The following is a 14,196-nucleotide window of genomic DNA, read 5'->3' as shown; positions in this document are numbered from 1 at the left end:
TTCAGAACAATTTAATACTCCTTAAAGACAGAATATGTACAGAAAGCATCTGTCAGAAGAGGAACGTATGAAAATGATTATTTTTTTCCAAACCCCGCAACACTTTGTCTTTTCAACGCAGATAGAATATGAAACTTCTTTTCATCAAAGAAAAGCACTTTGATTTCTCTCAGTATTAAGTAACTCATCTCCCTCTTAGACTGGGCATTCACTTTCCGTGTTTATTCAGAATTCGCTTTCCTTTCAATACTGCTGACAGGAGAAGGAAAAGGCTCCTCGAAGCAGACTGAGAAGCTCTGCCATCCTCATTCCAGCGTGCACAACACTCGCTCCTGTTTCTTGCTTCAGGTCTCGAGTGAGAGGATCATGTCGTGCTGACCTGACCATTACTTGGGTGGTTTCAATGTACGTGGGCCCTCTGCCAAGAGCATCGTGGTACAAGAAAACAATCAGGTAGGAGTAAGGAAAAAGCCGGGCCAGCAGCACACCGCATCCCCCTCATTTCCCAGAACTGCACGAGGTCCCTGCGCCTGCTGGAACCACCTCAGCTCCACAGCCAGCTCCACCAGCTCATCACGACGGCACTCAGTGCTCTTCTGAAGGGCATGCAGTGAAGAGCAAACAAGCAAAAAGCAATAAAGCTTTTCTGATGCTCCCATTACATGAAGTACATCTTTACTGGCAGTAGTCTTAGGTATTGCTTTATGGAAAATTGGCATCAACAAATTACAAATGATCATGCTCTGGAGAAGCATCGTCTGTGTTGCTTGTGAACAAGGTCTGTTGTTAATGTAATGTTTCTATTATTTGCATACACTTACAAACAAAATCCAGGGGGAAAAATGTACTTGCTTGATTTAAAATTTGATGGGAACCTGAGGATTTTAATTTGAAACAAAGCATAATAAGAAGGATTTCAGCTAAGTGACAATTCAGCTTAAAAATTAAAAATAATGGGAGACTTTAGAAGAACTGGCAACTTGTATGCATTTAGCTCTGCTAATATTTCTCTACGTTTGCATTTCTTACAAGCTGCAGCAACTAGAACGATAGGATACAAAATTATCCTTAAAATGCCATATTGTAAAATAAGGGGAAATACTTAGTGTTTTTTTTTTTTTGTGCTACATAGCTTGCATTAAAGCTTTCATAAACCCTGCAAACACTCATGTGCATAAATCAGTTCCCAAGTACATATTAAGGAATTCAGAGCATCGGTCATTACATTACCAGCAGTGCACGCTCCAGCAGGTTTGAATGGGGAGAATTGTTTTAAGGCAGAGCTGAGAGCCTAGAGAAGACAGTGCAGCAGACCTGGTGGCTACCCAGCCGTGAACACACGAGCCTTCAGCCAGCAGAGCTGTTCACGAGCTTTCTCACCTGCTCAGACAGTAGCTTCTATACAGGATCCCTGATCTTTTAATTCCCATCAAACTGAAAACACACAGGACACTTAAGTGCATCTGGGTTTCTGCATTTTGCTTTTAGTACCTCTTGTAAAAAGGAGGTGTTTTATGCATGTTGGCAAGTCAACAACAGGCATCAGTATTCACAACTATAGTTTGTATAGTTTGTATCGCGGTCTCAAAGTCAACACGGAAACTTCAAGCATCACCCAAAAACAATGGCTGTAAGTTAGAAGACTTACATTAATAAACAAACAAATAAACTTTAAAACCTTTAGATTTGAAAAACAGCACATTTTGAAAAAAATTCTTTAAAATTGTGATTACTCCAGAAATGCCTAAGGACAGAACTAAAAGAAAATTACTTCCTGTACACCAATTGCTAGTATTGGTAGTGTCCTCTTATCAGAGTTAAGCTGTCAACTTTTAATGCCATTTTTCAAATGCCAATAGCACAATTATGAACATTTACAAAGTAGACATTGGTTTTTCATATTATTTTAAAATCTTACAAGTTTTCCTTGGAAAAAAGTGCAAACCAGCACTTTGTTATGCACCACAATGTAAATTGATTGCTGTAAGCTAACAATTTTCATCTATTCACAAAACAAATTGCATAGGATCACAACATTTGTGATGCAGTAACTCTTCTCCTAAGAATGTGTGTATAAGAAGCCAAATGCTGAACTGGTAAACCCTGGCATTTTCAAGCAGGTTCTTTAGGCAAGCACTGCTCCTAGCACCCACTTGGGATTACCAGGCTGTACCTGAGGCTTTGAAATGAGGAGAAGCCTGGCGTGGCTTTGCTAGCTGGCCCCCCGTGCCAAGAGTTGGACAGTACCTTGGGCACTCACCCGTCTAGTCTCACATCGGGCAAACTTCTGTTTAGAGCAATCAAGTCACTGGCCATAAGGTTGAACTGGTTGATTTTAAACAGCTCCTTCATTTTCTCCTGGTCATCTTTAGGAATGAGCACAGCCTTTCCCATCTCTCCAGGTCCTTCTTGGTTTCGAGAGATAACAGCTGGAATACAAGATAGCAAAAGGACAACTTTTAATACCTGGGTGTTCGTTTTATTCTGCACCAACAGGGCTCCACGGGTTTGGGCATTCGAGAAGGAATGTTAAAAAAAAAAACAAAAAACATAATAACACATCAGAATTTTCTGTATGCTAAACTGTGAGATTTTACGTCTATCTCGATCTGAAGATATCTGCTTCCTTTCTAACATGATAAAAACACATTTGTGCACTTCCAGCTTTTAGTTGGAATCACACTGACAGCACATGAATATTCGCAAGAGATACACTAGAATTACAGCGCACAGCATCATATTCTCAGAGATCCTGCAAACAAAAGGTTTGGACAACACTTTTGCAGTTACTGGAAGTATTTGAAGAACATGTAAATTAAAGTCATCCTAACTAACTTTTTTTATTATTGATTTAGTCCCAACTGCCAGGCATATGACATTATAAACCTGTCCTTTAAAAAACAAAAACCAACCAAAACCCCTTTCCCCCCATTTCATTTTCTTGCCCCCAAAATCATCCTGGAAAATACAGTATCCCAACCTTGTTACAATTATGGATCAGTTTTGAGCAGTATTTGTACAGTCAATTCATTATTAGGTCTGCATCTTGTTAACTTAGAAAAACGTGACAACACAGTGACAACATTTGAACTTTAATGAAAATGATGTTATCCTAGTCCCATGCAAGCGCACACACACAAAAATGAATAAAATAAAAGAATACTTCTTTAGAAGACAGTATGTAATAAGAAAGGAAACTTCCCAAGCACAGAAGTGTTTATAACCATTATTCTGAGGCAAGCAGCCACCACAAGGATGACAGAAGCATCATCTGTGTGCTCCTCCGACCCCAACGTGCAGCTGACCAGCAGAGCCCAGCTCCCCCACCCGCTACGCAGAAGCTGCATCAACCAACGGGACAAGGAAAAACCCTGAGTTGTGACTAATTTTACATTCACATCACAAATCAGCCTCTTGACTCAGGCTGAATAATTAATCCTGATTAATTTTTCGGCAGCGATAACTGTTACTTGCTGCTCTCCTGAATAACAAAACCCAAAGCTCTCTGTGCCCCAGCAGCACAGCTACATCCCGACACAGCGGGGCTTGGCCGGGACCGCCTGGGCACAGCAGGGACAGCCCTGACCTTCATCAGGCTGAGTGCCCGAAACACGGCCCTGGCTCCAACATCACCTTTCTGCCTTAGGGAAGGGATCCAGCAGTCCTGTTTTTATTTTCTGCCACCTCTTTTCATCTTTAGCAGCAAAAGTATTTTGAAAATTTTGGTTCTTGTTGTCCTCAAAGACTGGCGCTTATGAAGGCTCCACTAGCTGAACAGTAATTAAATCAGGTGGTTTTGCAACAAAGAGTGCGAGGAGAATAAAGTCTTTTCTAAAGCAACGCACAGAAAGTAAACTAAGCTACTTCTTAAGGAGAAAGGTGGTTTTTTTCTGAGCAAGCCAGACATCAGTGCTTGCTAGAAGAATCTCCCAGAAATTTCCTAAAAGGTTTGTTTCTGCAGTTCTAGTTTACGCTTCATTTGAGCAAAGAACATTTTAGCGGCATTATTTGATGTATTTTCATCCTTCCCTCTGATCAGAAGCAGCACTTTTATATGCTGCAACAAGAAGAAATGAATTAGGTTTCGCTGCGATTACAGGCGAGATGAAATTACTATCAGACGGCTGCTTCAATCCAGGGCTGCTCTGGCATCCTAAGTGGCGATTCGGAAGCTCTCTGCGCCCAGCGTGATTTCCTAAGGATGACAGCCTCAGTGGTTAACGTGTATTGGGGTAGGCAGCATCCTCCCCGGAGCCAAACAGGCGGCGGCACTGGCACCAGCACTAAGTGCATGCTCAACACGTTACCAGATAAATACCTTTTTCATATCTGAGCAGAATTGCTGATTCCTCTCACCTGGCGTTGGGAAGGGAATTAATGATTATGCTGCTCTTTATGTTCCCTATTAGGCAGAATTTTATCTTAGAGAACATACCTCACAGCCAAACCCATTCAGACATACCACCAGGAGAAAAGCAAGCATGGGAAAACCAATCCTGCTGTTCCTGCAGCTGCCTCTCCGAGCAATCCTGCAGCGCTCTGCAGCCACACCGCTTGTACCTGGTGCCCAGCACTGCTCGGAACCTCCCCGTCCTGCACTGTACGCACATGCACACCAGTACATGTTGTGCATGCTGATGAACTCCTCTCGAAACATTTCGTAAGGAATATTTATGTTGTACGTAATAGGAACATAAAATACGTGGAATTAATGGCTGGTAATTAAAGTCTGCTATATCATCACTTTCTGGAGAAAGGATGAGGCTCTGCAGAGGCTGTCATTTGAAGAGCTGGTCCCTCAAGCTGCAAATTTTGTTTATGGAAATAAATTCTGCCTTTTTCCAGTTGCTGGAGGCTGAGGGCACCAATTTATTCCAAAAGCAGCCAGGAGCAGACTGTATAAATGAGTCAGCCTGGCCGCAGAGATGATGGAGAAGCACAGAAAGAAGCTTGGCCAGTGCCCTCCTCCATGAAAAACACAATATTAATAGAAAGGAACAAATTCCTCAAAAAAGGCAGGAGGTCAGTTCCACCTCCCCATGAAACAGGGAACAAGGCACCCAAACTGAAACGCAGCTGAAGCAGCAGACAATACTGACTTGACTTGATTTTCTGCTGAAATTCTTTGGATTTGGCTAAAAAACTTCTTAGTGACAGTTTTAATCTATAGAAATCAGAAACTGTTCATTAAAACATATTGTCTATGAAAAAAACATGTTGTGAAAATGATTTATCAGTGTATTATTAGCAGAGCGATAATTATGACAGTAAATTTGCTGCCTCTCCTTATAGTAAACCCACTACCAAAGCTGTGCTCCCTAAAACAGGCAGAATACCTTCAGTGAAGGGTTCCAGGCTGCAGCCCAGACAACAAAGACAGCTGCAGAGGACATCATGCTCCAGTGTAAATTCACTGGAAATTCATTAGAAATCCCAGCTCGTTTGCACTGTACTGTTACGGGGACTCAATTTATCTCTGCCTGAAAAATTTTGCTCATCCTTCCTGAAAGCAGGAGTTAGATACTCCATCTGCAAAGCTTATTTTTTGTTACAAGATTCCGTGTTCTGTTGTTTGCTAAGCTTCATCAACATGAAGTTGTGAAGAGATTTTGCCGTCCTGAAGTTTATTATAAAACTAATCAGGAATTTCCTAACCAGCCTTTCCTCTCTCACTGCTCTGTTCAAAGCCAACCAGTACCACATCACATCGCAGCCCTGGCTGACACATCTGTGACCGAGAAATTCATGAGTTCTGTTCTAGTTCTCTGTGGTTTCCTTCCTTGAAGTCTGGGCCACGCTGTTTGGCTCTATAACTAAACCAAGCTGCATGGTGAAATACTAAAACCAGGACTAAGCGTATATCATAACACCAGAGATGGAAGGAATATTTAGCAAACAGATATACTGCAAACGTTCAATTTGACCCAATTTTTCATAGAAAAATTGAATTTACGTTTTTGCTAGCACTGAATATTTCCGAGAAACTAAAGATCTTGCTAAAAGTTTTCTAGTACCAAGTATGTCATTCAACTTGGTTTTCTAATTGCCTAAAGCCACAACAAATATTTCTACTTCAGTGCTTTGCTATTTATTTAACCCAAACACAACTTTTCTTTTCTTTTTTTTCAGATAACAATACTATGGTAATACCATCACATTTCTATTTTCTTCTTTACCTTCTTCCTAGGAAATACAGGACACTTCACTAGTGCAGCAAGCAAACCCAGCCACTCCAACATGTTATGAAATACCAAGCCTGTATGCCAGGTTTTCACACCAAAATCATCACGATGTGAATATATATATTTCAATCACGGAACAAAAACATAACAATCTCTGCATCTAGAGGATTAAAAAAAAACATCACCATAATCTGTTTCTTAAATATTCAGAACGCGTGCATGGTAAAAGAGGCAACAATCAGCAAAGGCACGCTGCTGCTGATTATGAATTACTCCGTCTGTACCGGTGTTAAAAAGCTAAAACGAGCGTAGCAAGCAATTTCCTTACAGAGTACGCCTTAAAAAATATCACTTAGGATTTACTGTGCAAAATACCTTTCCCAAGTAGCTTTTATGCTTCTTTTTGATAGTATTGTGAAGATCACTGACTGAAAAGATTGAGTAGCGAACAGCTTTGACCCTCTGCCGCAGCAACAAGAGGAGGGTCAAATTGTCAAATCCGGGCTGCCTCCAGGCCCTTTTCCCCACGGGAAGAGCTGATCCACCCCACAGAAGGCTGCCCACCAGCAGCAGCCCTCCCAGCCCGATCCCACGGGTAACAGACTGTGCTGCCACGTCCTGTGTTTGATTTTCCTCTACCAACATTACCTGGCAGAGCAGCAATGAGCTTATTGCTGTGCCTGATCCACAAACGCTTTGGAAACACTTCTACCACTGCTAAGTCAAAACCTGCAGGGAATACTAATGACACACGAAACAAACAAGCAAACAAACAAACCCCTTGCCTCATTTGTTATAAGCTTCTCTTTCTGTTGAAAACCGAGTCAGTCCTTATCACACTTTCCTCCTTCTGTCCGTACACTCGTGCAATGCTTCAATGTCGTGCTGGGCTGCCCTCTGCTATTCCTGCCTCACTCTGTGGCCTGGCCTTGCCAGGAGGTCTCCACAGCCTCATGTTGGTCTGTTGTACCAGTCCCTGGTAATTTGATGGAGTTTTCATTTGCTGTGCAAAACCTGCAACGCATCCCCACCCACTGCAAGGGCGCTGGAAACAAATTGCAGAAAGTTCAAAATAAGCCCCAGTGAGAGATAGAGGACGTTTATCTATACATTTATTTATTTACTTATATCCATTCAGCCAATATATTTATACATTTATACACTGAAGAAATGGGGAAAATTAAATTTTTATCTACCAGATTAATTCACTTCTATGAGAAACTGAATCAAAATATTGTATTTTCATTTATATTCAAGATTTTTATCTCACTTTGACCACGTTCCCTTTCACAGACTGCAATGAGTCTCGGTCTCTCATTAACAGCTCTTTGCTAGCTCTAGGAGCATGAACGTTTCATATGGTATCGGTGACACCCCTGATACACTCAGTGAATTCACAAATAATGGATTAATCACAGAACCATTTAGGATGGAAAAGGCCTCTAAGATCATCAAGTCCAACCATTCCTAAGATCATCAAGTCCAATCAAGTCAATCCTTGGTAAACATCAAAGCCTGATGGTTAAGAACATGGAGTTGTAGCGTGCCTGCCGTTGTTTAAAATGAAAGATGAAAGCAGGGGACAGAAAAATAGGGGTGAAGTGGGTCTCAGGGGGTCACCAAAACTTCCCCCACACAACACAATTAACTGCACTTAAAGCATCCGCTGAAACTTGTGCAGATGGGCATTTTACAGCCTCACCATCACATCAAAGCAACGCGGTAAGTGAGCAGATTGGGCTCCTACCTTGACCCACCCGAGGAAACAGAACTTTCAGGATAAAACGCATAAAAACTGGAGAATTGATGCTCCTCAGGATTATTAAGGGTTGAGCTCAGACAGACAAAATCAGAAGTTTGTGAGGGGAGAGCTGAGCACAGAGAAATCTCAGCGAAAGCAGCACAGGAGGACACAGAGGAGGTCGGGCGCCCAGCAACTAAACCCAAAGTCCGTGCTGAGGATTCAGCATGCAAATTAAGGAAAACTCGTGTGCCAAGTAATTCACAGCAGAACTACAAAAAACACAAGAGTAAAACAATATCAGCAGCAGCACTGATTAGACGCAGTGTCTGCAGGCCTCCTGCAGTTTCCAATATTACCACTCGTTACCCCGGAACCAATAACCTCTGCTCACTGCACCCGGCTGGGGACAGCCTTCCACTCGGTCACAGAATCCAAGGGCTTTTCTAGATCAGGACAAGGACCCTTCTGGCTGTGCACTGCACCTCTCCCATCACTGCAGGGAAGGCAAGGACACGCAGAGCTACACCGTGATTCCTCCCCAGGTCTCGCTGTGCTGAGGTGGGGCCGCATCCAAATCGTTGTGTCGGCAGCCCCAGGGCTCTGAGAGCTGGCAGCCTGTGTACTCCCTTTTGAAATCTACTTAATTTTTTTGACAACAAGCTGCACAGCTTAGCAGAGCAGCCCTGTTCCCTTTGATGGGATTTGCATTTGCTGCCTCCCATTTTCATTGGTTTTTATCTTGGGAGACAAGGAATCCCCCACCAACCCTCTCCGGCTGTCGATGCCCTTACAGATCCTCACTTCACCCTTCCATTTCCCAGCAGTGTCACTTCTTCCTTCAGCCTCTCCACCGAGAAAAGCCGAGCAGAGCCTCACATCAGCCCTGCCCCACGGATCGCAGTCCCTCTTGAACCAAGCACACCAGAAAGGCTTTGTCCTGCCAGGGCACAAACTCACAGGCTCCTAGCAAAGCGAGCAAGGCTGCTTTAATTAGCAGCAGAACCCTTCTTCCGTGATTATCTTTCAAGATCTTGAAACCAAAGCAATCTACAATCCCCTGCAGACTCCTGCACCTTGTCACACTTGTGTAATTTCACAGGAGCTGTACATATTGAACACTACCCAAAGAAGGCACCCGTATGCATCTTGCAGTTAATTCTGTTTAATAGTTGCAACGAAGCAGCGGCAGTGATTCAGCAGTTTTGCTTGTTAACTTACTGAAGGGGATTTCCAATACTGTGCTTTTTCAAAAATGGGCTCTTTTAAAAAAAAAAAAAGTGTCCATCAAAAATAGCTTTACCTCCAAGCACAAGAATTAACTGCTCATCTCTTCAGTGACCATCTTGGTGCATGCAGGGATAATGGAACTGACACGAAGCATGCCCACAAAGAATAAAAATGCTATTTTTCCTGCTTTCTGCCTGCAGACATTTTTCATCATCTGCCAGAGGAGATAGGCCTCCTTTGGAAACGAAAACAACCCCCTCACAAGGGCTTACGGGAAGTGCTGAGGTCTTTGGTGGAGTGGAGAATAGAAAGCACAAAATTCAAGATAAAGAAAGGGAAGAAAAAAAAAAAGCTGACCCCAATTGCAAAGCATTCAATTTATTTAACAATTCAGTGAAGGCTCTGCACGGGGACTGTTGCACAAAGACGTGGCAACACTCAGAAGATACAAGGACTCATCATCCATGCATTTTTTTGATTTTTCTCCAAGCGTTTGATTTCCTTCCATACACCTCAGTGCAACACCTGCGCTTCGGTTTCAAGCCCGGCGATGGTCCATCCCCAGCCCTGTCCCACCGCTGCAGGACGTGCTGGTGCTCCGGCAGCCAGGGGGCTATTTGGTGTCCCCGGGGGCAGGGAGCCAGCCCAGCCACCAGCTCCTCCCAACGAAAAGGGAGCAGAATGACTGCAGCCCACGGCATGACCGCCAGGATGCCTCCAGCCCCTCAGAGAGACACGAGCAGCAGCGATGCTGGCAAGCAGGAATCAAAGCTCCATGGAGTAAGCACCAAGGACACTTTGGGTAAGGGCTTTAGCACATCACCTGTGCTCTGAACAGTGAGGGTGTTATGTGGTTGTACAAACACCATCAAGAGATACTTTTAAAAAAATGAAAAACGCCTATGGCATCAAAAAGCACTTTCCAGTTTCAGGAACTGTCCAGTCAGAAAGTTATCCCAAGGTTCCTCATAAATTTGCATCTCCATAGTGGCTATAAGGCTCTCTATATAATCCTAATATTTTATGCCCAAATAATTTATCAACTCCATCCAGAATCCAATAAATGACAGGATCAATTCACAGCCCTTGCCATTTTCATGATGCATCTTTTGCTGCTCCGAACTATGTGCAGACTTATCTTAATCCGGAACATAAAGAATTCTAGTTTTAATTATACAGTAGCAATAAATCCCGCAAAGTTGTCATAAACATCATTAAATAGGTCATTTACTTTACAATATCTTCCAAGATAAGAGTTCCATGAATCTGGAGGAAGAAAAAAACGAAGTTGCTTTCCAATAGTAAAGGCATTGTAACTCACTGTAACTCCTGCAGTAAATACCCTTTTTTCAGCATTTCCACTCCACCTGTTGTCCAGAGATGCAGCAGACTACACTGGTACTGACAGCCTGGAGGCAAAATGCCTGAAAGGGTACAGGGCGGCCTGGAGTGTGAATAAAGTAATAATCATATATACATATATATATATATACATATATATATATTATAATATATATATAATATATAAATATATATATATTATATATATATATTTAGGAGGGATGTGAGCTCTACTTGTAGATGCTGGCTGTCATTTTCTAAGAAAGATCTGGAAGGCATCTTCACACCAAAACCAGCAGCCCATTCTCCCCAACATTCCTCGTGAGTTCCCAAGAAGCCTACACACAATTACATAACCGCACGGTGCCATCCCCTAGGCTTAAAAGGTCTTTGCAGTTACCAGCACTGTTTGCACCACAGCAATAGCTATTACTGGATTTTGCTAAAAAAAATTAAAAAAAAGTCCAATTAAATGTCATGCTAATTCAATGCAGTTCAGAATCATTTTGTTTAGCAAATCAGCTGTAACACAAAATTCGGAAGCCACACATACTGGGCTGAACAGTCAAGCTGTTTTGAAGAGGATACCACCAATCCCCTATTCCAAGCAATCCCCTTCCAGCAATCCCCTTCCAGTCTTACTGCATGATACCTAAGCAGTTAATAAGCAGTATCTTTTATGACTGTGGCAATGAAAGGCTGATATCATCTTCAAAAAGAAAACACAGCATCCCCAGGTATTGCTTACTTTAATTTTCCAGCATAATGGACTAAGATAAACAAGAGTGGCTGGAGACGAGCCCGTTCCCCAAAGGAAAGGATGGCATTTCACTAAATCATTCGCTCATCTATCACATATAGGGCTTTACAAATGAATTCTGCGCTTGTACGTAAAATGAGGTATGAGTTACCTCTCCCAAAATAATAAGTGAGCAACAACAAATATACTGATATATGTATCAGGATATCAACATTAATTTAGCTGCAATGCAAATACCTAACCAATGCTGACTGCTGAGCAAGCAAAAAGCCTGTGGGGACTGGACCGCCTGTGCTCACTGGGACCGGCCCCATCAGCTCCAGTAAGGGGCAGCTCCAGGTCCCTGGGCTGCTGTGGGGTGACAGCCACAGGCCATGCACCCGCTGCTTTAGCAGCAGTAGTTAGTTTGAAAAATTCACCATTACAAATGAAGCCCAAAATGTTGAAGACTGGGTAAAAGATGTGTGATTTATCCTGGCGGACAAACCAATCTTCTGCAAGGCACCACTAAGCAGCCAGTAATTGAATGGAATGAAGGTAAGAGGAGTTTCATTTATTTTTATTTTTTAAACCCTCCCTGAACAGCAGCCTCATATTTTAGAGTGCCTTGCATGAAGTCAAACCATTACTGACATACAGTTTTCCTATCTCAGCGCTTTATCTGCTTTCATCAACACGCTTGCTTTCTCTACATCTCCGGAAAGGGAAATGTTTCATGTATAAATAAACCCAGGCGGCTGCATCTTCCGTAAACCTTTACTCAAAGATTCTTCTTTGTGGTTGCTCTATATTTTTCTCCTGCCGGGCTGAACAGTTCGATGTTTTCAGTCCCTCTCCCTCCCCATCTCAACCCACAGCAAGTGTCACCACCCCAAATTCCCCTCACCAGCACCCCAGAGGCAGCAGGCCACAGGCCTGGGAGGCAATGGGAAGGAGAGGCCGTGATGGCCATGGGACACCCCCCAAAGGTCCCTGCCACCAAAGAGGCCTCATATGGCCCTGGGCAGAGGGCATGGAGTGGGGCTGAGGGTGGCAGCCTGCCCCAGCACCCTGCCCAGCTCCGTCTCAGGGCCTGTCCCCGGTTCCCAAACCCATTTAGCTACAGGCGCTGGAATTAATTGCTTTCCAGACAACTGCCGCTTGAATCGCCACGCTGCGAGCCGGGATGCGTGCACAGCACCATACATTATCCTAATTGGTATTTGATGCGAGGGCTGATGGGCAATTATGTCACATCTCAGCGGCACGCATCGATCTCTTGCTCATGGAAGCCACGTACTTTGGTCTAGGTTACAAAACGTTACTAACAAAACGTGGCACAAGAAAAAAGGAAGGAGGATCTTTCACGAAGAGCCACTGCCTTGCAAATCAACCTTACACAACTTCAGAAACCTCCTTGAGAAATTCATACTCCTTGCCGACAAGTGGCAAACCCATTTCCAGAGAGGAATTGGTTTTTACGGGGCCTGCTCCTGCTGAGGGCCACCCGGCACCAAGGGGCAAGCACAGGGGCCCCCGTGCTGGTGGGGAAGCTGTGCACCCCAACACAGGGCACCCCTACACAGGGCACCCCTACACAGGGCACCCCTACACAGGGCACCCCTACACAGGGCACTTGGAGCTCTCTGAGGCACCCCAAAAGGCCTGCCACCAGCTGCACATGAAGGACATTTCTGTAAGGCTGCCTCTTACTGTGAACGCTGCTCAATCAGCTCGGGATTTACCGCTTTCACCCTCCAGAGCTCTACTGCTTCCTCTCCTGAAGCGAGGCCAAATGCCTGTAGGATAGGAAGGGATTTCTGCGTGTTAACTGCTTTCTAGCAAGAGGTTCTGGTTTTACACCAGGATTTGGTAAGCAGCAAGAAAACACCAAACGGATGGAGACTGAAAGCAGCCGTGAATCAAAGTCTTATTTCTAGTTACAGACAAGCAGAAAAGCATAAATGAAATAGGTTTCTGGTTGTGTTACAATTTTACCACGGCTTATTGTTCAGAACACAGAAAATATATATATATATATGTATGTATTTTTTAAAAGGAAACTCTCTAATACAGACAGAGTTAGCAGCTGACCTCAGAAACACCTCAGGTGATCATAACCCAGAGGGAAAGCATGAAAGCAGAGCCCATCCCTGCTGCCCCAGTACCTGCGGCTCCAGCTGGCGCTCCAGGCACCAAAAGCAGTGCCAAAAACATGAGACGCTGCAGTGCTTGTTCATGGGTCATCGGGATGCCTCCAGAAGGATTTTCATTATCAGACATCACCACTGTAAATTCCCATTCATGAATTAACAATGAGGTCAAGTGCCAAAGTGATAGGAAATTGTGTCTGATTTTGTCTTAAATGAAAGCGGGATGATCTGTAGTGTTACAGATGTTTTTTTAAGCTGCAGGCAATGAATTCTGCAGGTGGCATTATACACATCAAATTTTAAACATCAGCCTCCTGGCCACATACACATCTTAATCCTGTTAGAGAATGCTGTATAGGGCTGAAGAGAGGACCACATTATCCGTAAGAAGGATGTGTCCCATCACTGGTTTATTTAATCCAAAGTTTCATATCTACATATGTAGCCAACTGACCAGTCTATATAGTAACTGACAAATAAAATTAAACCAATATAGATTATGTCCTACAGAGGCACAGGGAAAAAGAAAAGAAAAAAAAAGTACAATTACAAAATAAGCAATCTGAGATTAAACTGGGAAATCTTTTATGAGTTAAATACCTGGAAAATTTAAACTTGCACCTGAACACAAGCACGAGGTGGCTTTCCAACCCCAAAGTGACCTACATGTAGAAGGGGAGCACATACACAACGCCTACAGTGGAGACATTTTAATGCATAGGTAGGAGAAGAATCAGACTTCAAAACAAAAGCCAGTCTCTTCATTCGTACGGTTTACTGGATGCAAGTCAGTTCCCAAATACCTCATTC

General features: G+C 43.4%; 1 protein-coding gene across 4 annotated transcripts in view; it reads right to left on the bottom strand.

The window, feature by feature from the left end:
- The window catches only part of GALNT13 (polypeptide N-acetylgalactosaminyltransferase 13), a 111,630-nt gene that overhangs the window by 68,857 nt on the left and 28,577 nt on the right, over positions 1–14,196 (bottom strand). For all 4 annotated transcript variants that reach the window (XM_084523919.1, XM_084523918.1, XM_084523921.1 and 1 more), the window contains exon 4: positions 2,261–2,429. In XM_084523919.1, the coding sequence (XP_084380045.1) occupies positions 2,261–2,429 (169 nt within the window). The remainder of the gene's footprint in view (positions 1–2,260; positions 2,430–14,196) is intronic.

The sequence above is a fragment of the Aythya ferina genome, assembly GCF_964211825.1.
Source record: "Aythya ferina genome assembly, chromosome: 6".
Taxonomy (NCBI): domain Eukaryota; kingdom Metazoa; phylum Chordata; class Aves; order Anseriformes; family Anatidae; genus Aythya; species Aythya ferina.
This window is presented reverse-complemented; position numbering and strand designations above follow the sequence as displayed.